This window comes from Pantherophis guttatus, chromosome 1, assembly GCF_059756535.1.
Source record: "Pantherophis guttatus breed Tessera chromosome 1, ASM5975653v1, whole genome shotgun sequence".
Lineage (NCBI taxonomy): Eukaryota > Metazoa > Chordata > Lepidosauria > Squamata > Colubridae > Pantherophis > Pantherophis guttatus.
This window is the reverse complement of record NC_142063.1, coordinates 337597841-337624226: the sequence shown is the minus strand read 5'-3', so window position 1 is coordinate 337624226 and position 26386 is coordinate 337597841. Positions and strand designations below refer to the sequence as shown.

The window sequence follows — 26386 nt, the reverse complement described above, 5'->3', positions numbered from 1 at the left end:
TGACTAGAGGTGTGTGTATTCCTCTGTCAGAAACCAGGTTATGAGTACATTCGGGGTGGGGGGGGTTGTCATAATCTTGGAGCGTCGCTAAATGACCGCTCATTAAGCAACACTACCTGTACTATCTAAGAAGCCTTTTTCACTGGCTGAGGAATTCTGGGGCTTGAAGGCCACACATCTCTTAAAATTGTTGAGGTTGAGAAACACTGACCTAGAAGTCGCTCTTCATTCTGATACTTGCTCATTCAATTTCCTTTGGTTTCTGTTTTTTTCCAGACCGATCCAGTTTCTTCCAACACAATTTGCCCAACAGCCCCACAGGTATGATATACAGTCCTTTACAGAAAAAAATGCCAACAATCGCTCATGTGTGTCACAGACATCATGCACTTCAACAGAGACAGAACTTTGATTGCATGGCACTATATGACATCTTGGTTTTTTGACCCCGTTGGGCGCTCTGACGTGACAGGTGGCAGTGGAGAACCCATCACACCACTCCCTCTTTTGAAGTTTAGCAAGATTGTTGTGAGATGATGTCAGAAAGCACCACATGTTTATATTATCAGGTAGTCCTTGACTTAACGACTGTAATGGAGCCTAGAATTTCTGTCTGTAAGTCATGATTGTCATAAGTTGAGGCATCCACATGACTGGTTTGATTTTATGAACTATTTTTGTGACAGTTCTAAGCAAATGGAGCTGTTGTAAAGTCAAACTGCAGTCATAAAGGGAGTCTCCTCCCATGGGGGTGTTTTTAGCAGAAACCAACCCAAAAGGCTGGAAACCAGCAAAAACAAATTGCAGTCACATGATCATGGAACATTGCAACTGATGAAAAGTGAGCCGGTTGCCAAGTTTCGAAATGTGGTCATGTGACTAGAGGTGTGTGTATTCCTCTGTCAGAAACCAGGTTATAAGTACCTTCAGGAGGGGGGTAGTTGTCATAACCCTGGACAATTGCTAAATGACCTCTCATTAAGCAACACTACCTGTACTATCTAAGACAGGGGTGTCAAACTTGATTTCATTAAGGGCTGCATCCGGGTTGTGTTTGACCTCAGGGGGCCATGGTGGGCATCACCAAGTTGGGCATGGCCAACATGTCACGCATGTCGCAGCATGCCTATGGTGGCCTGAACGCTCTTCCAGAGAAAACGGTCTCCCAAGCTCCATTTTCAACTGCGACAGCCTCCTGTAACCTTCTGCAAATGAAAACAGAGCTCAGAGAGGGCCACACGCAACCCTCGCAAGCTCTGTTTTTGGTTGGGATGACTTCCTGCAACCCTCTTCCAGAGAAAACTGAGCTCAGGAGGGCCACACACAGCCCTCACAAGCTCTTCTAGGCCAGCCCCGTGAGCCAGATCTAAGCACCCCACAGGCCAGATCCAGCCCCTGAGCCTTAAGTTTGACAATCCTGGTCTAAGAAGTGTTTTTCACTGGCTGAGGAATTCTGGGACTTGAAGGCCACATATTTTAAAATTGTTGAGGTTGAGAAACACTGACCTAGAAGTAGCTCTTCGTTCTGATACTTGCTCATACAATTTCCTTTGGTTTCTGTTTTTTTCCAGAGTGATCCAGTTTGTTGCAAACCAATTTGCGCAACACTCCCACAGGTATGATATAGGGTCCTTTTCTTTAAAAAATGCCAACAATCCCTCGTGTGTGTCACAGACATCATGCACTTCAACAGAGACACAACTTTGATTGCATGGCACTAGACGCCATCTTGATTTTCTTGACCCCGTTGGGTGCTCTGACAGGACCAGTGGCAGTGGTGAACCCATCACACCTCTACATCTTTTGAAGTTTAGTGAGATTGCTAAACTTCACAGTGCCACATTTTTGTATTATCAGGTAGTCCTTGACTTACAACCGTAATGGAGCCTAGAATTATCTGTCTGTAACTCATGATTGTCATAAGGTGAGGCATCCATGTGACTGGTTTGATTTTACGAACTATTTTTGTGACAGTTGCTAAGCAAGTAGAACAGTTGTCAAAGCTGCAGTCATAAAGGGAGTTATGGGGGTGTTTTTAGCAGAAACCAGCCAAAAAGGCTGGAAACCAACAAATATAAATTGCAGTCACGTGATCATGAAACATTACAACTGATGAAAAGTGAGCCAGTTGCCAAGTTCCCAAAATGTGGTCATGTGACTAGAGGTGTGTGTATTCCTCTGTCAGAAACCAGGTTATAAGTACCTTCGGGGGTGGGGGGGCTTGTCATAACCCTGGAGAGTTGCTAAATGACCGCTCATTAAGCAACACTACCTGTACTATCTAAGAAGCGTTTTTCCCTGGCTGAGGAATTCTGGGGCTTGAAGGCCACACATCTTAAAATTGTTGAGGTTAAGAAACACTGACCTAGAATTAGCTCTTCGTTCTGATACTTGCTCATACAATTTCTTTGATTTCTGTTTTTTTCCAGACCGATTCAGTTTGTTGCAAACCAATGTGCCCAACAGCCCCACAGGTATGATATACAGTCCTTTACTTTAAAAAAAATGTCAACAATGCCTCTTATGTCACAGATATCATGCACTTCAACAGAGACACAACTTTGATTGCATGGCATTAGATGCCATCTTGATATTTTTGACCCCATTGGGTGCTCTGACAGGACCGGTGGCAGAGAGGAACCCATCACACCACTCCATCTTTGAAGTTTAGCGAGACTGTGTGAGATGATGTCAGAAAGCACCACATGTTTGTTTATATTATCATGTTGTCTTTGACTTATGATTGTAATGGAGCCTAGAATTTCTGTCTGTAAGTCATGATTGTCATAAATTGAGGTATCCACGTGACTGGTTTGATTTTACGAGCTTTTTTTGTGACAGTTGCTAAGCAAATGGAGCAGTTGTAAAGTCAAAGCTGCAGTCATAAAGGGAGTCCCCTCCCATGGGGGTGTTTTTAGCAGAAACCAACCAAAAAGGCTGGAAACCAGCAAAAACAAATTGCAGTCACATGATGATGGAACATTGCAACTGATGAAAAGTGAGCCAGTTGCCAAGTTTCCAAAATGGGGTCATGTGACTAGAGGTATGTGTATTCCTCTGTCAGAAACCAGGTTATAAGTACCTTCGGGGGCGGGGGTTGTCATAACCTTGGACAGTTGCTAAATAACCTCTCTAAGCAACACTACCTGTACTATCTAAGAAGCGTTTTTTCCTGGCTGAGGAATTCTGGGGCTTGAAGGCCACACATCTCTTAAAATTGTTGAGGTTGAGAAACACTGACCTAGAAGTTGCTCTTCGTTCTGATACTTGCTCATACAATTTCCATTCTGTTTTTTTTTCCAGACCAATCCGTTTTGTTCCAACCCAATTTTCCCAACATTACCACAGGTATGACAAACAGTCCTTATATATATATATATATATATATACGGAAATGTCTCCTTTTTTCTCTCCTCTATTGTAGCTGTTCTTAGACCATGGAGAAGGAATTAGAGAAATTGTCTAGTTGGAATATTATTAGCCAGTGTGGTGAAATGATTAAGATGTTAGACTAAAGAAATCCCGGTTTCCAAACTGGATGACATAGGGCCATCTATTGTTTAGGGCCACTTCCCCTCCCCTCCCAGCTTTTAAATGTGGCCCTTAAAGTCTGGCAACTTTAATTTGTTTTGCTCCTGGGGGTGTTTTATTTGCTTTTGTTTGCATGTTGCTCTTTTGGTTGCCTTTTCTTTTTACTAGATCATTTTTTCAGTTGTTTAGGAGTCTAGTGGTCCACTTCAGAAAACGCAGTTTTGCAGCAATTCTTCTCAGCCCCAAGGAGCTTGAGAAATCTCTCTCTGTCTCTCTCTATATCTTTGTCTCTCTCTTTGTCCTTCTCTCTCTCTCCCTCTCTTTTTTTCTCTCTCTCCTTCTCTCTCCCTCTCTCTCTCTTTCTCTGTCTCTCTTTGTCTCTCTCCCTTTCTTTCTCTCTCCCTTTCTCCTTCTCTCTCTCTTTTCTTTCTCCCTCTCCCCTCCCTCTTTCTCTCTCTTTCATTCTTTCTTTATCTCTCTCCCTCTCTCTCTCTCCCCCTCTTTCTCTCTTTCATTCTCTTTCTCTCTCTCTCTGTCTCTCTCCCTTTCTCTCTCTCCTCTCTCCCTCTCTCCCTTTCTTTGTCTCTCTCCCTGTCCTTCTCTCTCCCTCTGTCTCTCCCTCTCTCTTTCTGTCTCTCTGTCTCTTTCTTTGTCTCTCTCCTTCTCTCTCCCTCTCTCTCCCTCTCTCTTTCCGCCTCTGTCTGTCTGTCTCTGTCTCTCTCCCTCTATCTCTCTCTCCCCCTCTCTTTCTCACTCTCTCCCCCTCTTTCTCTCTTTCTTTCTCTCTCTCTCTATTTCTCTCCCTCTTTCTTTCTCTTTCCCTCTCTCTTTCCTTCTCTCCCTCCCTCCCTCTTCTCTTTCTGTCTCTCTCTCCCTCTCTTTTCTCTCTGTCTCTCTCTCTCTCTCTCTCTCTCTCTATCTATCTATCTATCTATCTATCTATCTATCTATCTATCTATCTATCTTGTTTTTGCCTTTTCACATACCCCCACCTCCACAAGCATTCTGCAGGCTAAAACCAGGCAAAAATGGCTCGGTTTTTGGGCAAAACCAGGCCATTTTTGCCTGGTTTTTTTGCCTCTTCTACCCCCCCCCTCACACACACACCTGCAGAAGCATTCTGCAGGCTAAAATTGTTGCGCTTACCTTTTGGTTCCAGCCTGCAGGTCTCCCGAAGGCAAGTCCTGTGCTCTGCTGAAGGGTGGGTGGGGTGATGTGGGCAGGGCAGCCTTGTGGTGCTCCACGGGCCAGATTAATTGGTTCAGCGGGCCACATGCGGCCCACGGGCTGTAGTTTGAGGACCCATGCTGTAGGGCCACAACACTACGAAAACCAATTTTCTAAACAATTAAAGATTTTATCTTTGGCCACTAGATGGAGCTCAATACATGTTTAGAGAACAATAATAGCCTAGTGAAGGCAAACTTTTTAGAGACCGAGTGCCCAAACTGCAACCCAAAACCCACTTATTTATCGTGAAGTGCCAACAAGGCAATTTAACCTGAAGAATGAGGTTTTAGTTTAGAAAAAAACAACTCTTACATGATTAACATCTTTTCTCTGGAAAAAACCCCCACAATAACAGAGGTTTCAATGAATCAAACAACTTTTTATTGAAAGGTAAAAGTTTGCACTTGGCATGCTTTTGATTAATGTGACTTTTGCTGTTGTATGCATGCTGATAATTTTTCTAACCTTGGCTCATACTTTGCAAGTTTGAGAGCAACACATGCAGCACTCAGATCATTTGTTAGTCCAGGGGTGTCAAACTCAATTTCAATGAGGACCGCATCAGGATTGTGGTTGACTTTGGGGACCAGGGTGTGCGTGACCAGGATGGGCATGGCCAGCTCCCACTGTTGCTGTGCTCGCTCCCCTTGGCCAGGTTGTTCATGGTGTGTGCGGGAGGGCAAAGCATATGAGGAGACCTGGCTTTGTAACCAAAGCATCCTCAGTGATAGGATGGGAGACCACTAGGAGAGGTCAGGAGGAGGGGACAAGGGGATGGCAAAAGGCAGGAGGGCTGCTGGTGGTCAAATGCTAAGGCAGCATTTACCTCACACCCTCAATCTCTCTCATTATAATCTTCCTTCCTTCTCTTCTTTTTCCTTCCCTCTTCATTCTTTCTTTCTTCCCCTCTTTCCTTCTTTTTGTTTCCTTGTTCTCTCCCCCTCTTTCCTTCTTTTTCTTTGTCTTTCCTGTCCCTTCTTGGATGCTCAAATGCAAAAGGGGAAACATTTCTCGACACCTCCTCGCTTTGTGATCAAATGCCACTTTTGTTAGTAGTTTGTGGCAACTTAAAAGTCTGAGAACAAACCAGGCTCAGTTTATCCCGTGCTTGCATTTCATGGGGGCGTCCACAGACTACAGTACAGCAAAACTGTCAAAATGATGGCTCTGATAGTTGATCAAAGCTCCTCTGTTTTTTTATGTGCAACAGCTTTAGCATTTAAGAACAGAGGTAAGTTAGTTGCTTTTCTATTAATACATAATCCTTAAAAGAGCTCTTCTGTAGGGACCCAGCCATGGTCTAATTCAGACTAGAAATATAACAGAGAAAACTATTTTTCCCCACTTGCTTTGTCCTGTTTTCCCCACTGGAAATAGCTGTTTGCAACACATAATGCTTTCCTAAGAGCTCACAATTCAAGAATACCAATGTGCACATGAGGTATCTCAGGGTAGGGAAGGCCATGGGGTGCCTAGTGATAGAACAGGCCTACAAGGCCTCCCCAACCCACTAAGATACCGTATGCTTCTCCCTCCCTTCCTGCCACAAGGACTCACTTACCTTGCAAGCCTCTTGTTTCTCTGTTTCTTTGCCTTTGAGGAAGGGAGAGGAGAGTTGGCTGGGAAATGCTTTTCATGCCGAGAATGGATGCTCCTGGGTGCTATAATATCGCACAGATTCAGGCACCCATCCTCTTGCAGAGAGTCAGAGTCCCAGAAACTTCTATTCTGCTCATGAAAAGTGTTTGCTGGTCTCCTGCTCCCCCTTTCCCCCCAACTACTTTCCACTTAACTACTTAATGAAGCGTCTTTGTCCCATGGAGCATGCTTGCATGCATGCAGGAGAAAGAGAGAGAGAGAGAGAGAGAGAAATCCAATTTTGTGTGTGTGTGTGTGTGTGTGTGTGTGTGTGTGTATGGATGGGAGAGAGAGCAATCCGTACTTCAGCCATGGCACCCAAACTGCTGGCAATAGCGTGGGTGACACCTGTGCAGTGAGCTGCCTCCCAACGCCCCGCACCGGCTTATCTGAGCGCCCTGCCAGCCAGGCAGTGAAGCACTGCAACTGCCGCTGGAGCAAGACAGAGACAAGAGGGGGCTCTCCAAACTCTTTCTGTTTCTGTGTATGAGAGAGAGAGAGAGATATCCCTGCTTTAATCAGGGCACTCAAGCTGCTGGCAACGGCGGGGGGTGGGAGGGAAGAACCAACTGAGCAGCTGTTTTTCTCCTTGTCCTCCCCACTAAAGCAGTAGCAGTCCCTACAGGACAGCAGGGCCTCTCATTTCTTCCCCGGCACAGCGAATTCCAGCTTCAGTTGGGACTGGTGGTGGCAGCCACCTAAGCACCATGATTGCCCCCTCCCTAACCAGCCAGCCAACCCTGCCTGACCTGCTCCCTGCTGGCTGGCGCAAAGCCTCACCATTCTTCTCATATTCGTCATTGTTTTCCTCACCCAAGTGGCAGCGGGCTCCACAGGACAGGGCCTCATTCTGGAGCAAACTCTGGAGCAGGCTGGATGTGAGTGTGAAGAGCCTGGGCCCACAGTGCTTCCTTGCTCAGTTGAAGGCTTCATTCAGCCTTCAAACAGTAAGGCTGGTGCATGCAAGCGAGCAGGGCACCAGGGCCACGGATGGCGTTGATTCCTGCACCTGGCCGATTCTGTTTCCACGGCCAGCCTTACTGTTTGAAGGCTGAAAGAAGCCTTCAACTGACAGAGGAAGCACTGAGGAGCAAGGCCCTTTATACTTCAATGCCACGAGCAGCACCGCTCAGTTGGAAGAGTAAAAAAGCTAAGGGCAGCAGGAAAAGGGGGCTGGCCCCACCGAACCTCGCACGCCCACCCTGAGGATAAGGCTCGGAAAAAGCTGAAGCGCCCTCACCAAAGATGTTTGCCTGTCAGCTGTCAACCCACCCACCCCCCCCCGCGCGCATCTTCACTGCACTTTGGCTGAGCCTGGCCGCTTGCTTGAGGAGAGTATCTCCGCTTGTGTGTGCCCTCCCAGCCCCACAGCAACTGGCCAGGGGATCATGTGAGGAGGAGGAGGAGGGGAAGCTGCTGCTGCAGTTTGTGCTCGCTCCTCAGCCTGTCCCCCTTTCCATCGTACCCTCCCAGATCCCATTCCAACCCGCCAGCCCTCATGTTAGTGAGGTTGGCGTCAGCCACTGCTGGGTTGGGCCAATGTCTCGGGGTGCAGCGACGGATGCCCACAGATAGGGCTCTGGCATGTGTGCCATAGATTTGCCATCACGGAGATATACAAACTCTGCTGAAATTGGAAGAATCCTAACTGTTTAGGACTCTGCCACACGGAGCAATCTTTTGAGAAACAGAAAGATGGGAAGATTTCATTCATAAACATTGGCAGGGATAGATGACAGTTGGGTTCTGCCTCAGAGACAACCTGGAATTGCAAGATGAATTGCAGCCCATGGTGTGGTGTCACTGCACAATCGACACCTAAGGGAAGATATGCAATGACACCATGTTACACGTGGTGTCTTTGTGGATTGTACCAGATGCCTCGAAATTTCTTTCAATTTGCCTCTGCTAAAACAGGTACGGTAGGTTTTTCAACTGGGGTGAAACCTGCAAAAGCTCTTTGACTAAAATGAACAGTGACATAAATGAAATATGCAAAATAATGCAGAATTGGTTGCTGGGAAATGCTTGCCAAGAATCTGAGACCAAGACTAACTAGAATTGGTGTCCACTGTCCACTGTTTCTCAACCTTGGTAACTTTAAGATGTGTGGAGTCAGCTTCATCCTTGCTAGATAATTTTAGGAATTAAAGTGCATACATCTTAAAAGTTGCCAAGGTTGAGAAATACGGGGACAACAGCTGTCGGGGGCTCTTGGTTAGGAAATTTTTACTCATGCTGGACCTGCTCCTTATATCCTAGCTGTGATGTTGCCATACTCTGGGTCTTTGGGGAAACTGGAGTACCCATTGTGAACTGCTAATGAAATTTCCTAGGGTTATCAGAAGACATTATGGGTAACTGAAAGGGTAGATGTTTTGCAACTGGCATAGCAAAGCAGTTAACTCTTGCAGGAAGAGGAGAAACCAGGATTAAAAATGTATCTTACTGGGTAGAAATTACTATCAGTCCTACTTTAAGGAATTGTTGGATTCCCAAGCTTTTTGACAAATGTTTGGCTTATGTGTATGTTTGGATTTTTTTTAAAAAAAAATTCATGTAAAATCTTGACTGCTATTCTTTTTTCTTCATAGCCAAGTGCCTATCCCATTGGACAATGCTTTCAGCCACGAATGTATGTAAGTATCATATTAGCAATATTGCACTTAAGTCATTTTTTCTGGCCCATCAATTATGAAGGATTTCAACCCTAATTATGAGAGTCAAAGTCCCGCACATTTAGGGATCTGATACTATTCAGGTAGGAATCCTCTAAAATGGGCACAAAGGAGCATGGGTAGGAATTTTGGCTCAGCATGGGAACCCAGTCTCCATGTTTGCAAATTATGTGAATCAGGCCATCAGTGCCAAACCTGCTCTGACTTGGTCCTTTAGTCAAGAAAGATCCTCTACTCCATTTGTAGTGAAAGGTATACTGTTACTAAAAGCCAAGTAGATTACAGTGTAGCAAAAAACAGAACTAAAGTTCGAACACCAAAATTCCCTGGTTAACTTTCCCCATCCAGTTCCTCTCCTCCCTTGGTCCCATATTGTCCAAATATATTTGAATAAATTGCTTTGTCACTTCAACAGCTGGCAGAATGGTGAGTCATTGCATTCCATTCTATTCCCAGAGTTTTGACCTTGAGCTGGTGTCTCTGGATGGTATGATGAGTAGTTGGGTTCATTAGTTTCACTTTCCCCCAAGCATTCAACCCTTCGACTTCATAGGTCATGGCAGACTGAGAGTAGAAGGTGAAACTCAAGCAAATGATGGCAGTTCTGACAATCGCATTCAGCCATAATGTGGTTGATTAGTGTAGCTGTGTCTGGTATGAGAACTCAGCAACGGGGAGATGTTAACATGTCTTAAAGATTAAGCATGTGGGAGAGCAAATGTGGGTGGTAGTTAGCTGTTGCACTCAGCTTCAAGTCCCTCATCTACCATGGAGGGCTTTGGGCATGCTGTTCTCTCAGAATAGAGTAGAATAGAATAGAATTTTATATTGGCCAAGTGTGATTAGACACACAAGGAATTTGTCTTCAGTGCATACGCTCTCAGTGTACATAAAAGAAAAGATATGTTTGTCAAGAATCATAAGGTACAACACTTAATGTTAGGAAACAAATAAGCAATCAGGAAAAAATATCAGTATAAATCATAAGGATACAAGCAACAAAATTACAGTCATACAGCCATAAGTGGAAAGAGATGGGTGGTGGGAACGATGAGAAGATTAATAGTAATGCAGACTTAGTGAATAGTTTGACAGTGTTGAGGGAAGTATTTGTTTAGCAGAGTGATGATGTTCAGGAAAAAAAACTGTTCTTGTGTCTAGTTGTTCTGATGTGCAGTGCTCTATAGCGTCATTTTGAGAGTTGGAGTTGAAACAGTTTATGTCCAGGATGTGAGGAGTCTGTAAATATTATCACAGCCCCCTTTTTGACTCGTGCAGTATACAGGTCCTCAATGGAAGGCAGATTGGTAGCAATTGTTCTTTTTCCCCCTGCAGTTCTAATTATCCTCTGAAGTCTGTGTCTGTCTTGTTGGGTTGCAGAACCAAACCAGATACTTATAGAGGTGTAGATGACAGACTCAGTAATTCCTCTGTAGAACTGGATCAGCAGCTCCTTGGGCAGTTTGAGCTTTCTGAGTTGGCGCAGAAAGAACATTCTTTGTTGTGCTTTTTTGATGATGTTTTTGATGTTAGGTGTTCATTTTAGATTTTGAGATATAATAGAACCTAGAAATTTGAAGGTCTCTACTGTTGATACTGTGTTGTCTAGTATTGTGAGAGGTGGAAGTATGGGAGGGTTTCTCCTAAAGTCTACCACCATTTCTACGGTTTTGAGTCTGTTCAGTTCCAGGTTGTTCCGGTCATACCACAAAGCTAGTTGTTCAACCTCCCGTCTGTATGTGGATTCATCATTGTCTCGAATGAGACCGATCACTGTTGTGTCATCTGCGAACTTCAGTAGTTTAACAGATTTGAGATGCAGTCATTGGTGTATAGAGAGAAGTGGAGAGAGCACACAGTCTCGTGGGGTCCCTGTGCTAATTGTACAGGTATCTTAGGTGATTTTGCTTAGCTTCACCTGCTGCTTCCTGTCTGTTAGGAAGCTTATGATCCACTTACAAGTGTGTTCAGGTATCTGTAGCTGGTTTAGCTTAATTAGAAGAGTATCTGGAATGATGGTATTGAATGCTGAACTAAAATCTACAAAGAGGACCCTTGTGTAAGTCTTTGGAGATTCAAGATGTTGTATAATGTAGTGCAGAGCCATATTAACAGCATCATCTGTTGATCTATTTGCTCGGTATGCAGATTGAAGGGGGTCTAACAGCGGATCCGTGATGGTTTTCAAGTGGGACAGCACTAGCCTTTCAAAGGTTTTCTTAGAGGAACTAGTCTGTAGTCATTCAGTTCCTTGATGGAGGGCTTCTTCGGCACTGGGATGATAGTAGAGAGTTTGAAGCAAGAAGGAGCATAGCACATCTCTAGCAATTTATTGAAGATTCGGGTGAAGATGGGAGCCAATTGGTCATCACAGACTTTTAAGCAAGAAGGAGTTATCTTGTCTGGGCCTGGAGTTTTTCCTGGCTTTTGTCTGTGAAATAGGTCTTGCACTTCCTTTTCTGTGATCACTAGGGGTTGTGAACAGGGGTGAAATCCATCAGGTTCTGATAGGTTCTGGAGAACCGGTAGCGGAAATTTTGAGCAGTTTGGAGAACTGGAAAATACCACCTCTGGCTGGCCCCAGAGTGGGGTGGGAATGGAGATTTTGCAATATCCTTTCCCCATGAGTGGGGAGGGAATGGGGATTTTGCAGTATCCTTCCCCTGGAGTGGGGTGGGAATGGAGATTTTGCAGTATCCTCCTGCCATGCCCACCAAGCCACGCCCACAAAACTAGTAGTAAAAAAATGTGGATTTCACCACTGGTTGTGAACCCAATGGGATGGCATCAGTTGTAGGAGGCTTGGCTGTTGTTGGTGTGTCTGAGATGGGGGTTGTGGAGATAGGTGGCTGTAGTTTCCTTTCAAACCTGCAGTAAAACAAGTTCAGGTCATCCGCCAGTTGCTGATTTCCTTCAGCCTCATTGTATCATTGTTATGCAAAGATAATGGAAGGGGGAGTGTTATATGTGTCCCCTGAGGCTCCAAAAGGAGGGCATAAATCTAAGCTATCTAATAAAAATGAACCCAACCTTAGTAATCTGATGTATCTTTTCTAATAAGAGCTGCAATAGGAAAGAATCAGCGCTGGGAATTGGGCCTGAGCATCATTGGAATTTCCCACAATGCATCAGATTTAAACTAGGTTCCTTGGGCATTGTGGGAAATCTGAATGGCTTGGGCCAGAAAATCTTTTGAAAAGAGGTCAGCAGTGAATCACAGTACGGCCTTGGTGCTTTGGGAAAAAACTTAGCCAGAGGCTAAGACCATCAGTGGACATTTACAACTCTGACCAGGAAGGACCATTGGTGCTTTCTCAGGGGGAAAATCTACGCTTAGGTGGATAATCAAAGATGTCCCCACAAGGAGGTCAAAACAGTCACCATGTCAATAGAAGCCCAGTCCTCTTTTTTATGAATGAGCATCCACATTAAAAAGAGCAGGGATTTGATATGTGGTGGCCTCAGACATTTTGATTTTTTCAGACTCCCTCCACTGAACCCCTGTATACACCAATCGGCTTTTGTTAAATTCTGATTGATAACTTGAAGGTACAAAATGGGAAAATATTCAGATTAATTCTAATATTGTTTGTGTGTGTTTTCTCTCCACAGTCTCTCCCTTACCAAGCTACCATCTGTGGGGGCTTTTTCCCATCCAAATCAATAATAATCTCAGGCTCTGTGTCCCCTTGTGCTCAGAGGTAAAGGCTAAGAAATATTGTTGGTAAAAGTTCTTTCCACACAATTTTATTCCGGATTCATTTATTCAGAATTCCTTTCAAATGAATGGTTTTGGGCTGCACAGTTAAAAACAGTCAGTTGCCTTTCGAAAAAGCAGCTTTGAAATGACTGTCAAATGCACGTGTGTTTCTGTGTTTTGTATTTTATCTTTAGCCATAAAAATAAATAAACATGTTTGGGGGAAACAAAATAAAGTGAGGTTCCATCAACAGATGATAAAGGGCTACCACAAATGAACATCAGCATACCTAGAGTGAGTTGGCGATACTTCTTAAATATTCCTTCCAGGAACAAAGTTGGCCAACCAGAAGCAGCACCTCTCTGTCACCAGCATTCATGATTCACATCTGTTACCTTGACCTATAAAATAAAATGAACAGAAAGGTTACACACCCAGGCATCACACACCCATTCCAAAAGTGCTAAATATGATAAAATGGACTTTGCTGTATTGTTTTTTTCAAGTGCAAATAAAAATAATCATTACTAGTCACCCTCCATGCGTGTTAGGGTACAATGTGGTTATCACTATATCATATACAGTATCTCTATGCATTTATTTCTATCATCTTTCTATCTGTCTTGTCTGTCTGTCTATCTGTCTATATCTCTCTATCATCTATGTATCTATCATCTATCTCTATCATCTTTCATATCTTTACAAGAGCACACAATAGATACAAACTCAAGGTAAACTGCTCTAAACTCAATTGCAGAAACTATGACTTCAGCAACAGAGTGATCAATGCCTGGAATGCACTACCAGACTCTGTGGTCTCATCCCAAAACCCGCATAACTTTAACCTTAGACTGTCTACTGTTGACCTCACCCCATTCCTAAGAGGTCTGTTAAGGGGACATGCCTACCATCCCTGTCCTACTGTCCCCATTTATTCCCATCCATTTCATGTATTCATAATCATGTTTATACTTGTATCTGTTATACATGCTTGACTAAATAAATATATCATTTCTCTCTCTCTCTCTCTCTCTCATCTATCTTTATCTATTTATATATTATCTATTGAATGACCCCTTTTTTCCAGAAGTGGAGATCTCTTGGTGAAGTCCTAAAAAAAGAGAATCTATTTGGCAAAAAGATTCTTGCTCACCAGGTTCACACAGGAATTCCCTTTGAGAAAAATAATGGGTTTTGAATCAGCAATATAGTATCTTCAGAAGTTGGAATGTTCATTGTGTAGTTTCTGGATGTGGATAGTTTCCTGCTAATTGTGCAGTGCAACATTTGGGTCTTTTTATGTAGGTTCTACATCAGTCTGAAAGTGGGGAACGATATTGCTTTACATCTCAACCCACGATTTGATCAGAACACAATTGTTCGAAACTCTCACTTCAACATGTGCTGGGGCTCAGAAGAGCAACACCTGCCCTGTGGGATGCCTCTGTTGCGTGGCCAACCCTTTACCGTAAGTCAAAGCAATTTGGTTGCTCCACCTGGGCTGGATGATTGTGTGAAGTGACTTAAATTTGCATTTATCAGGCTAGCCTAATGCATGGATTTCAGGATCCTTGATTCACCCATACAGTAATACTCTTTTAAAAGCTGCACTGCTTACAATCAAAATTAGGACTGGATTTTTGGTCATAAATTGGTGCGGTTGTAAGACAAGTCATTCGGTTACCAGACCTGGTTTTGCAACCATTTTTACAATGGCTGTAAAGCAAATCACTATTTCACAATTCTAAAATCACTATTAAACCTGAACTAGTAATAAATATCAGAACCATAGTTAGCAGAACATAAATCGCCAAATAAAATAATACATTATACTATGTTACTAATAATATAATGTATAAATAATATAGTATAATACCATGTATCCATTTCATCCTTATTACCGTACTAAGAATTTATTCAGATTTAAATTTGTAAAATTGAAATATGATTCTAAGATAAATCCAAATTTGGCATGCAGTACCAATCCATGTACTAGGTTAAAATCAGAACTGAAATAAAATCTGTATCAAAGTTACTTTTAGTTGTTCTGGATACTCATCATTTAATGACTTTGAGGACATCATCAGATCTTGCAGGTGCTTCTGTGAAACAACTTTGCTGCTTTGTTGTCTGGGAAATGGTTAATGTGTGATGTTAATAGACGAAATAAAAATTTAAAGATCTGGGTTATATTATTGGGTCCCATTAAGGTAATCACAAATGTGCATTTTCTTTTTATAGATCTGGATTCAGTGTGAAGCACACTGCTTTAAGGTGGCTGTGAACGGACATCATCAATTTGACTACAACCATCGCATATGTAACCTGCATCAGATAAATCTGCTTGAAGTGGATGGTGACATAACATTAACCAACATCCAGGCTTAAAATTTCCAATAGAGGTCCATTTTTGGATAGATATCCCAGTGGTGGGATTCAGCCGGTTCACACTGGTTTGGGAGAACTGGTAGTTAACTTTCTGAGCAGTTCGGTGAACCGGCTGTTGAAAGAAATCTCCTTCCAACAGTCTTTTTGTCTTTCCCACCTTAAAGGGTTAATCCTGTCAGGAAGGAGACTTTCTGGTGTGCCTCTGTGTGTTGTTTCTAGCCTAATTCTGCTTATCTTTATTGCCTAACTTTACTTATCTTTATCTTATCTTTAACTTTATCTTTACTGCTTAAGTGTTTTCAAAAACTGCCTCTGTTGTTAAGCCTTGTTACATTGTAACAACTGTTAGTGGTTCTTGGCAGTACATCCAGACTTTCTGTAGCATGAGTGGCTTCTCTGGAGTTTTTTCTTTTCTTTGCTGGTACTTTTACTCTGGGGCTTGACTTTTTTAAAGGGGGAGGGTTGTTTTAAGCTTTTTACACTGCTTTAGTGGTTCCTGGCATTGTCTTTTTGTGGTGTACTTCCAACATGTCTGAGTCCAGTTGCCCCTTGAAAAAGCACCTTTCGAGTCTCTTGCATTGCTTCAGAGTGGCCAAGGCACATGATTGCTCACTTATAGTAAGATTTTTAAAAAAGGAGGTAGGGGTGTGGATCCTCCCTCACATTCATTTTAGTTTTCTCTCAATAAGGCTTAGTAACATGGCACCAGGCTTGAAGTTTATTTAGATATCTGTGGCATGTATTAATTTTATTGTGATCCTGACAAGCTTGGGAGAGCAGAGACTTGAACCTGGGTCCTCTAAATTTCTTAATTTGTCTCTTTAGCTTGGCATTTTGTAGCCCAAGCATGCCCACCAACTTTCTGGAGAGCTTAAATGACGTCTCTGCTAAAGGGTTTTACTTTATGAGTTGGCTGCTGATAATTATCATTGCATTTTAACTATTTTAATTCCTCAAGGTGCTCTGGCACCCTGCCTGATTTGTAATTCCGGGTTGCAGGTATTCCTGATGAAAAGGAAAGTATTCAGACAGAATGGCTGTGAATGTCTTCAATGTGCATGCCCCCATTTCTAATCTAATGATTGGTATTTAGGGCAGCTTTTTGCAAGCGAAGAAGATTTTTGTATTTTTGTACAGGTAATCAACTTACAACAGTTCATTTAGTGACCATTAAAAGTTACAATGGTACTGAAAAAAGTGACATGACTTTTTCACACTTATGACCGTTGCAGCATCCCCATGGTCATGTGATAAAAATTCAGATGGTTGACAACTGTCTCACATTTATGACAGTGGTAGTCTACCAGTCATATGATCCCCTTTGCTTGCAACCTTCTGACAAGCAAAGTCAATGGGGAGGCCAGATTCACTTAACAGCCATGTTACTAACTTAACAACTGTTGTGATTCACTTAACAAATGTGGCAAGAAAAGTGAAATGAGGCAAAATTCACTTAATAAATTTCTTAGTTATCAACATAAATTTTGGGCTCAATTGTGATCATAAGTCGAGGAGAGGCCAGGTGTGACAAGGAGTGGCTGGGAGGAGAGGGGTGAAGTGGGGTGGGGTTGGGTGGGGTGAGAAGTTGGGCAAGGGCACCTTGATGTGATGTCGAGTTGGCCATGCCCGCCCAGTCACATGACCACCCAGCCACCCCTACCCAGTCGGTCATTAGGGCAGAGAACCGGTTGTTAAATTATTTGAATCCCACCACTGGATAGATGTGCAATTGATGTAAAATGTTGAGTTTTACTAACTAAAGTTTGAAGAAATGCTCTTTTCAGTTTTTAAGAACCATAGTTTTTTTCCTTCCAATCTAATTGTTTGACTAAACTAATTTTCTTCATGTCTGGTTTTGTTTGCTGACTCAGGTGTGGTAAACTGACATTCTGATTCCAAATTAGACACCATGGAAATGTCAGGATTGTATCCTTCCTTTTTGCTGCTTTGGACTCTAAAATTTAAGTAAATGGGAAAAGAACTTCCATGGGACAAATGCCAATAATATTCCTGACAGATAGTGCCCAATTTACTTGGGTGATATCAGAGTATTTTAAAAACACTTTGCTTGCTGAAAAACAGCTTACAAAATAATAGTATCTGTCTGAATTTACAATCTAAAAAGACATGATTTATAAAGAATGTAGATGGGGAGAAAAAAGGAAAAAATTAAGCATCAGTCAAGGATGTCGGTGGCCTGCACAGAGGAACCCAAATGTTACCATCTCAGAGCAGATTCTTCTGCTCTATCTTAGAGTAGAGACAGTTTTGAAGAAGCCAACTTCTCAGCCCTCAGCCCTTACAGAAATGGCCATTTCTGTGCCATTTGTTCCTTTGCTTCCTCACAAAGTGGTGCCAAATCACACACTTTCAGAAAGTGTCTTCTTTGCCATGTGACCTCCATGTGAGACCAGCAGCTTAGCCTAGCCACCTCTATGATAGCTTCTGGGGAAAGCAACTAGAATGATCCTTGTGTGATTGGGAGAGCCATAATCTGATTCAGGAAGGTCACTCATTATTCTACAAAGATTGGAGTTGGGCAGCTATAATACATTTGGATGGGTGGAGGGAGGGAGGGAGGGCAGTCAGTGCCTGGAATGCACTACCTGATTATGGTTTCTTCCCAAAGCCCCATAACTTTAACCTTAAACTGTCTACTGTTGACCTCACCCCATTCCTAAGAGGTCTGTAAGGGGCATGCATAAGCGCACCAGGGTGCCTACCGTCCCTGTCCTAATATTCCTTTTATTCGTATCCTTTTCATGTATTCAAAATCATGTTTATACTCTTATCTGTTATCTTATATATGCTTGACAAATAAATAAATAAAATAAATAAATAAAATGTTAAATGCTCCCTTGACAGCAACGAACTGCAGCCCAGCAACTTTGTGAATTGCTCAGATGAAAAATGCTAGTCCATGAAAAACAGCCCAATGTGTGGAGGTGATACCCATCCTGCCAAAAGAAGCTCCAAATTTATCCAGATGTGAACCAATTAAAAATTGGAAGTTGGTTCCACAGCAATCTAGCTTTGACACCAGATGCAGAATACTGACAACACTACAGAGGATGGAGAATTCTGCTAATCTAGGATGGACAGTTACCATATTTTTTGGATTATAAAACGCACCTTTTCTCCCCCTGAAAATTTGGGTGCATCTTATACACCAAATGTAGCCCCGCCCAGCCTCTGAAATGGAGGTTTCAGAAGCTGGAAAAAAAAGCAAGACACAGAGCTGACAACGTACCTGTTGCTAAAGTTCACCTCTGGGAACAGCTGATTGGGAGTATTCCGGGAGGCCATCTACCAGCCAATCAGCTTTTTTCTTATTTTCCTCCCCAAAAACTAAGGTATGTCTTATACTCTGGTGCGTCTTATACTCTGAAAAATACGGTATTTCTTCAAAGTTTACACAATCAGAAAAATGAATAGTGCCAATGAGGAACTCACAAATGGTTTTATTCAAGTCCTGTTGCACAGTTCTTTCCCTCACATTGATCCTTCCCAATCCCCCAAGATGTGAGACAAAACAAACAAACAAACCATGTTCAAGTCAGTAGATGATTTGATTTTATTTGCCCTGTGCTGATTGAGACCAGCTCCTTCAGGAGGGCAAGACAGGCTCTTGAAGGGCATTCAAGGTGGAATAATCGATAGCCCACCATTTGAGACAGAATTCTTATTAAAGATCATCAATACCAATTCTCTCTCAACAAATGCTGGCCCTGTGTTTGAAAGGTGGCTGTAATGCCATCGGTGAAGTTCTCAAAAGAGTAGATTCATTTTCAGCAAATACTGTAGTAACATATTGGGGATGGGTTGATCCTATTGGAATGTGAAATCGGGTTGTGATGTGGTGTTGAGAGCCAGCTTGGTGTAAAGGTTAAGGCACTGGCTAACAACTCTGAGTTCTAGTCCTTTCTTAGGGATAAAGTCTGCTGAGTGACCCTTCAGCCAGTGCCTCTCTCAGCCCTGGGAAGAAGAAGGACCCTAGCAACATAGCAATGATCAAACTCCTTTCCTTGTAACATTGTGTGCCTGGAAAACATGACCTCCAACAGCAATGCCTCAGGCACAGATTATGGACGACCAGGGGCATCCACAGAGGAAGTCAGAAAAGTCAGGATGGCAACTGCAATGGCATAATTAATTCCGGTCCCTTTTTACGTGTGATATGCATGCAGTCATGTGATTACTGTTGTCATCTTGATTTTTTAAAAAAATCTTTCCCGCAGATGCCCCTATGCAAGCACCTATAAGCAGTTCCAGTTTTTGGTTTTAAATGAGGTTAGCCATTTCTCTTCCGAACATACAAAAGCAGGGGTGAAAACAGCCCACAAAAGCTGCCCCCCTTTGTCCAAGAATGGAATTTAAATAATAATATAATAAAGACTGATCACTACAAAAGTTCCAATAAAATAGACATAGTCTAAAAGAATTAAATATAATTAAATAAAATAGTACAGTATGTAGTGTTTTATCCAAAACCCAAACTATTTGGTTTTGTGGTGCAAATTCTGCTTATTTGGTCCACGTTGGCAGACGCTGCTGTAAAAGCAACTTTTGGGGACCCCCGTTGAGGCTAAAGAAGGCCTCTGGGTAGGAAGTTAGGGTTAAAGTTTTAGCTGGGTTTGCGATTGTAAGACTCTTATGGATTCTTCAGTTTTTATTTCTTCCATGGTTCTTTGGTTCTCTTTTGGAAACGTTGCTCCAAATATGTCCTCTTTGTATCGTTTCTGCCTCTGTAAAAACAAAACAAGGAAAGTTAAGAATCGGTGGAATTGTTTTAGTATAATTCCTGTGGAATTTTAAATGGAGGCCTGGATGGAAGGACTCAATTAAAACACAAATTGTTCAAACCAGCAGCATTCATAGGGAGGGTCAAAATCTGACTGATAGGGAGTGCAGTGCCATGATCCTTTTGTTACATGCATGTAAAAAGGGGAAAGGCTTGGATTGCAGCTACTTGCCTTTCATTTTGATCATTCGCTGTGGATACCCTTCCAACATTGCAAACTCAGTTAATTTGGGGGAAAATATTCCATAAATACATTATTCAACTTGTTCAATAAATAAATTGAGATGCCCAGAATTGCCATCTAATAAGGCCTCCCCACCAGCTCCAAAGTTATTTTAGGCAGCTTGGTTACAGAGTGGGGCCCATACTGGCAGAGGCCAATCATCACTTCTGAATTAGTTAAAAACCTTATTGGATCCCTCCTGATCATTCCATGATCTGGGGTCCAAGACCTGTCCCCTCCTTGTGCATTTGGGCAGCATTGACAGAACCAACATCAGTCTGTTCTCAGGCCCTATTGCCGGAGAAGGGGCCTTGCTAGAGGGTGAAAACTGAGAGGAGCATAACGGACTGGAGAAGAAAGACCCCCTCCCGGGATATCTTGGCAGCTGTAGAGGACCTGGAGGCCCCCTGTGACATCCAATGGAGGCTGGGGTTTGGATTTGTTATCCCGGAAGAACTGAACTATCTGAGGAATGTAGGGCTGGGGGGCGACGGAGGAGTTTTCCGTCACATAGATACCAGCCCTTTTCTCCTCCCCCTCCCAGGTACTGTGTCTGCCTAAATGGGCTTATTATTCGCCCAAATTGAGGGAATCTTCTCTCTCCCCCCCCCTTTTCTTCCCCTCTTCCTTCTTCCCCTTCCCTTCTTTCCCTTTTTCATCGGGACTTACTCGAATATGATCTTGAGTATAAGACTTTACCAAGGATTTTCCATCTTCACCCCTGGCGTGACTCATAGACTGACTGATAGACTGATAAATCTTTCTTCCGACCATGGTCAGCCAAACTGATGCAACTGTTGAGGGGTCCTCTATTACATCATGGCTCTTGTCTGTGGGAGAACTTTTTCAATCTACGGCCCCGTGGGGTTCCGCTGTGAGAGGGCGGGCCGGAGGTCGCCCCCATTGGAGGAGATAATTTAGGACCCTCCTGCTGTTGTGGGAGGACAGTTGAGACACCAACAGCACATCGATGAACAATTGGCTGTGTTACATCTTTTGTGAAGTCCCCTGTCTGAGCTTTGGGCCTCCATCGCTGCATTTTGGAGATGTATACGACTGCAGATCTTCTTGCGCTGCGAGATTCCCCCTTCTCGCAGATGTGGCCCTCCTCACTATCGAGGGCCCACCTCAAGGAAGGGTTTTGGGACCCAGAGAGGTGGCATGTGAAAACGAGGGGATTGAGGGGTTTTTTAACAAAATTTTTAGTCAAATTTTTAAGGGGTCCTAGGGAGGGGGAGGGTCAGATTGGAATTCGGGCTGTGGGTATGGGGGATAACCCACAAGGGGGAGGGTCGGGTCTGGCAGTGAAGCGTGGTGTGGGGGATGGAGGACCCGGGATCGAGGGGGGGGTTAGAGCTTGTCCGGATAGTTTTTTGAACATCAGTACTGTAGGTGGGAGGGGTAGATATGGCGGGAGCAGGGGGCCATATCGTGTTAGGGGAGTGCGCACTCGCTGTCTACGAGTGGTGGCGTGCTCCGGCCCCCAAGGCTCTACTCGCTCCTCAGGTTGCATAGACCCTCAAGACCCAGGCCTTCGGCTGATGCTGTGCAATGCCAGGTCCGTAGTAAATAAAGCCCCCCTCATCTGTGATCTTGTTCAGGAGGGGGGTGCGGACCTGGCAGGTATTACGGAGACCTGGTTGGGCCAGGAGGGGGGGGTTCCCCTCGTTGAAATGTGCCCGCCAGGTTTCCAAGCATTCCATCAGCCGAGGTCACAGGGGAGGGGCGGGGGGGTAGCGGTTATCATTAAAGAAGGTCTGAGACCGAGGGAGGCCACTGTTCCTCAGACGGCCGGCTGTGAATCCCTTTTTGTGAAATGGGGTCATGGGGTTCAGATGGGTTTGCTGATCACGTACCTGGCTCCCTGCCACGTGGCAACAGCCCTGCCCGAGCTACTCAACGTCATCGCCGCGGTGGCGGTTGATACCCCTAAGCTTATGGTTATGGGGGATTTCAACCTGCCGTCCGTGGGTGAGACGTCAGAGATGGCTCGGGAGTTCATGGCTTCCATGACAGTTATGGACCTGACCCAGTTAATTCATGGCCCTACCCACACAGGGGGAAACACGCTGGATCTGGTTTTTGTCTCTGGACAGTGGTTGAGGGATCTTGATATAGGGGATATAGTTACTGAACCCTTGTCATGGTCAGATCACTCTCTCCTTCGTCTCGACTTTCGAACCGCTGCACCCCGCCGCAGGGAGGCGGAGCCGGTCAGATGGTTCCGCCCCAGGCGCCTGATGGAACCTGACAGATTCCAGACGGAGCTTGGGCCATTTCCTGAGGTTCTGGCACACGCCTCGACTGGAGACCTGGTGGCCGCCTGGGATAGGGCGGCTGCTGGTGCTCTGGATCGGGTCGTGCCTTTGCGGCCTCTGACCCGGCGCCGATCTCAATTGGCTCCTTGGTTTACCGAGGAGCTGAGGGAGTTGAAGCGCCGGAAAAGACGCCTAGAGAGTAGTTGGAGGGCCAGTCTTCTTGAATCTGACCGGACACTAGTAAGATCCCACATTAGGAATTACTTAGTGGCGATAAAAGCAGCGAAATGTAGTTATTTTGCTGCTCTTATTGCGTCATCAGATAATCGCCCGGCCGCCCTCTTTAGGGTGACCCGCTCCCTGCTCCACCAGGAAGCGCGGGAGGACCCCTTGGAGGGTAGAGCCGAGGATTTTGTTCAGTATCTGTATGACAAAATCACTCAGATTCGGGAAGATTTGGACTCCGACTGGGTAGTCTCAGGGGGAGAGACAGGGGCAGGTCTTGAGAATGTTATCTGGGATGAGTTTGATCCTGTGACCCCTGAGGACGTGGACAGGATTCTGGGTAGACTGAACGCGACCACTTGTTTATTGGACCCGTGTCCTTCCTGGTTAGTACTGGCTTCCCGGGAAGTGACACGAGGCTGGCTCCAGGGGATTATAAACGCTTCGCTGAGTGAGGGTGACTTTCCCGCCGCCTTGAAAGAGGCGGTGGTGAGGCCTCTCCTCAAGAAGCCTTCCCTGGACCCGGCAATGTTGGTAAATTATCGTCCGGTCTCCAATCTTCGCTTTGTTGCGAAGGTTGTTGAGAGTGTGGTCGCGCAACAGCTCCCCCAGCACCTGGATGAAACGACGTATCTGGATCCGTTCCAGTCGGGCTTCAGGCCCGGGTACAGCACGGAAACGGCATTGGTCGCGTTGGTTGATGATCTCTGGAGGGCTCGGGACAGGGGGTGCTCCTCTGTCCTGGTCCTGTTAGATCTCTCAGCGGCTTTTGATACCATCGACCATGGTATCATGCTGCACCGGTTGGAAGAGTTGGGGGTGGGAGGCACTGTGTTGCGGTGGTTCTCCTCCTTTCTCTCTGACCGGTCGCAGTCTGTGTTGACAGGGGGACAGAGGTCGACCCCGAGGCCCCTCATATGTGGGGTGCCGCAAGGGTCGGTCCTCTCGCCTCTCCTGTTCAACATTTATGTGAAGCCGCTGGGCGAGATCATCCGTGGTTTCGGGGTGGAGTACCATCAGTACGCTGACGACACCCAGCTGTACATCTCCACCCCGGATCACCCCAACGATGCCCTTGAAGTGATGTCCCGGTGCCTGGAGGCCGTACGGATCTGGATGGGGAGGAACAGGCTCAGGCTCAACCCATCCAAGACTGAGTGGCTGTGGTTTCCGACGTCCCGATATAGTCAGTTGACGCCATCACTGACTATTGGGGGCGAATCATTGGCCCCCACGGAGAGGGCTCGCAACTTGGGCGTCCTCCTGGACTCACGGCTGTCTTTAGAAGAGCACTTGACGGCCGTGACCGGGAGGATTTTTCATCAGGTTCGCCTGATTCGCCAGTTGCGTCCCTTTCTGGATTGGGACTCTTTACGCACGGTCACTCATGCCCTTGTCACCTCCCGCCTGGACTATTGCAACGCTCTCTACATGGGGCTCCCCTTGAGGAGCACCCGGAGGCTCCAACTGGCGCAGAGTGCGGCCGCGCGGGTGGTAATGGGAGCGACATGGCGTTCCCATGTAACACCTCTCCTGCGCGAGCTGCACTGGCTCCCGGTGGTCTTCCGGGTGCGCTTCAAGGTTTTGGTTACCACCTTTAAAGCGCTCCATGGCTTAGGACCCGGGTACTTGCGGGACCGCCTACTACCACCAATAGCCTCCCACCGGCCGGTACGCTCCCATAGAGAGGGGCTCCTCCGGGTGCCGTCAGCCAAACAATGCCGACTGGCGGCCCCCAGGGGGAGAGCCTTCTCTGTGGGGGCACCTACTATCTGGAACGAGCTCCCCCCAGAGATACGGAGGATCCCGGATCTGCGCACCTTCCGCCGCGCCTTAAAGACCTTACTATTTCACCAGGCCGGCCTGGCCTAATTTTCCCCCTCTTTTATAAAAGATTTTTAAAATTTTAAATATTTTTTAGTATTTATATATTCAATTTTAAATTGGTTTTAAAAGTTTGGGGTTTTAAATTTGTCGGGGCCAAAATTATTTAATTTGATTTTATTCTATTTTTTAAATTTTGTATTGTATGTGTTTTTATTGTTTGGCTGTGCACCGCCCTGAGTCCTTCGGGAGTAGGGCGGTATAGAAATCTAATAAATAATAATAATAATAATAATAATAATTGCAAAAGACAGCTTTACCTGGAACAGATTACATCCTGCAATGATACCGTTAACACTCTCAAACAACAACATCTGACTATCCCAGGTGCTTGGAAGTACCTGGGATAAAAATTAGCGGGATAAAAATTCCCAATCCAGTCTAAACAGTTGACTGGCTGTGCAGCAAACCATAATAATGGCAACTATCAAACTGAACACCACAAACACATGTAGATACATGCAGAACCCATGTATCTCTTTTTAAACATTTCCATCCTGATATTCTTAATCCAAGGCTGTTTCAGGCTATCATAAATCTGTTAAAAATTGAAACCAATGCTACAAAGTTGAATGAAAAATAGCAGAAAAATGAGGGGGCAATATATTTGCAAAGAATTAAATAGTTGATAAGAAAAGTAACCAAAACGTTAACAGTCATAGTACTTAGATTAAACTTTGTGGTCTATTTGCAGAAATAAAGATACTCATAATACAGCCAAAAGCCACAGGAGGGGAGAAGATAAAATTAGTCAATTCTGAAATGGAAATTAAGCTCACCCTTAAAGTAATCTTCTCTAACCCAGTGTAAAGGTATGGTAAAGGAGTCCAAGCATATTTGATTCCGCTAGTCTTTGCCAACTATAGGGGGTGGGGCTCATCTCATTTTCAATTTCATAGAGCCAATGCTGCCTGAAGACTTTTCCACAGTCAGGTGACTAGCATGACATCACAGAGCACTGTTAAGTTCCCACCAAAGTGGTACCTATTTATCTACTTGCATTTACATGCTTTTGAACTGCTAGGTTGGCAGGAGCTGGGGCGAGGACGGGAATTCAGCCCATTGTGTAGTGCTTGGGTCTCGAACCTGGGCTACCGGTTTTCCAGTAGATAAGTCCAGCTTCTTAACTGCTGAGCCACTCCCTGATCCAGAAAGATGATGGAAATTAGAATCCATTTTTAGGGTCTGAGCTTGGAAAGCCTATCTAAAAATCAAAGATTGCCAGCTTCTTAAGACTTCCCACAGTATTTGTGCTCCTCAAAGACTTTTCCTTGCCCACTTAGAAGATCATTCCTAAAGTCATTCACCCAAATAATAAACTCTGCCTCCTTTTCTTGAGGAATGCCAGAAGCCTGGATGACCCCAAATGACAAGACATGAGTTGAGAACTCTCACTGAGGGATGATTTCAGCCCATTTACAAGACCATGTTTACAATGCGGATTAAATTTAGGATTAGGATTGAGTTTGGCAGCCAACCAAATGGAAATGGGTCATCATACCTTCAGCTGAAAACAATAGTCCTCTGCTTCCTCTTCGGTCAAGCTCAGCTTCTTTGCAAACATCTCCTTTAAGGTCTTAGCCACTTCGCTGGCCATGCGGATGTCCCCACAGACATACAGGTGTCCCTCTTCTTCATGGAGAAGCCTGTATACCTCTGCTTCTAATTCTTTCCGAAGGAGGTCCTGCACATAAACCTGAACCATTTGCATATCATTCAGATTTTTTCTTGGAAAGCTGCTATATTTAATCACTTCATAAAATGGATCGTTAATCTAGTGCTTGCCAGAAGTTTCTGGGTTCCCATTAGCCCTCCCCAGCAAGGCTGGTG

The 26386-nt window shown here is 44.6% G+C and overlaps 2 protein-coding genes across 4 annotated transcripts in view; one reads left to right on the top strand and one right to left on the bottom strand.

The window, feature by feature from the left end:
- The first annotated feature begins 1070 nt into the window (after positions 1–1070).
- On the top strand, positions 1071–18009 carry LOC132712284 (galectin-5-like). The gene is made up of 8 exons (XM_087891961.1): positions 1071–1160; positions 1572–1616; positions 2430–2474; positions 3304–3348; positions 8994–9038; positions 12690–12778; positions 14083–14245; positions 15019–18009. Exons 1-8 carry the CDS (start codon positions 1071–1073, stop codon positions 15163–15165), a joined length of 669 nt encoding a protein of 222 aa, XP_087748087.1. The 3' UTR covers positions 15166–18009.
- Positions 18010–18611: 602 nt separating this feature from the next.
- Positions 18612–26386, bottom strand: part of NOS2 (nitric oxide synthase 2) — a 54015-nt gene continuing 46240 nt past the window's right edge. For all 3 annotated transcript variants that reach the window (XM_087889654.1, XM_087889658.1, XM_034420763.3), the window contains exons 26-27: positions 26058–26252; positions 18612–19910 (exon numbers count right to left, since the gene is read on the bottom strand). In XM_087889654.1, the coding sequence (XP_087745780.1) occupies positions 19782–19910; positions 26058–26252 (324 nt within the window). In that variant the 3' untranslated portion in view covers positions 18612–19781. The remainder of the gene's footprint in view (positions 19911–26057; positions 26253–26386) is intronic.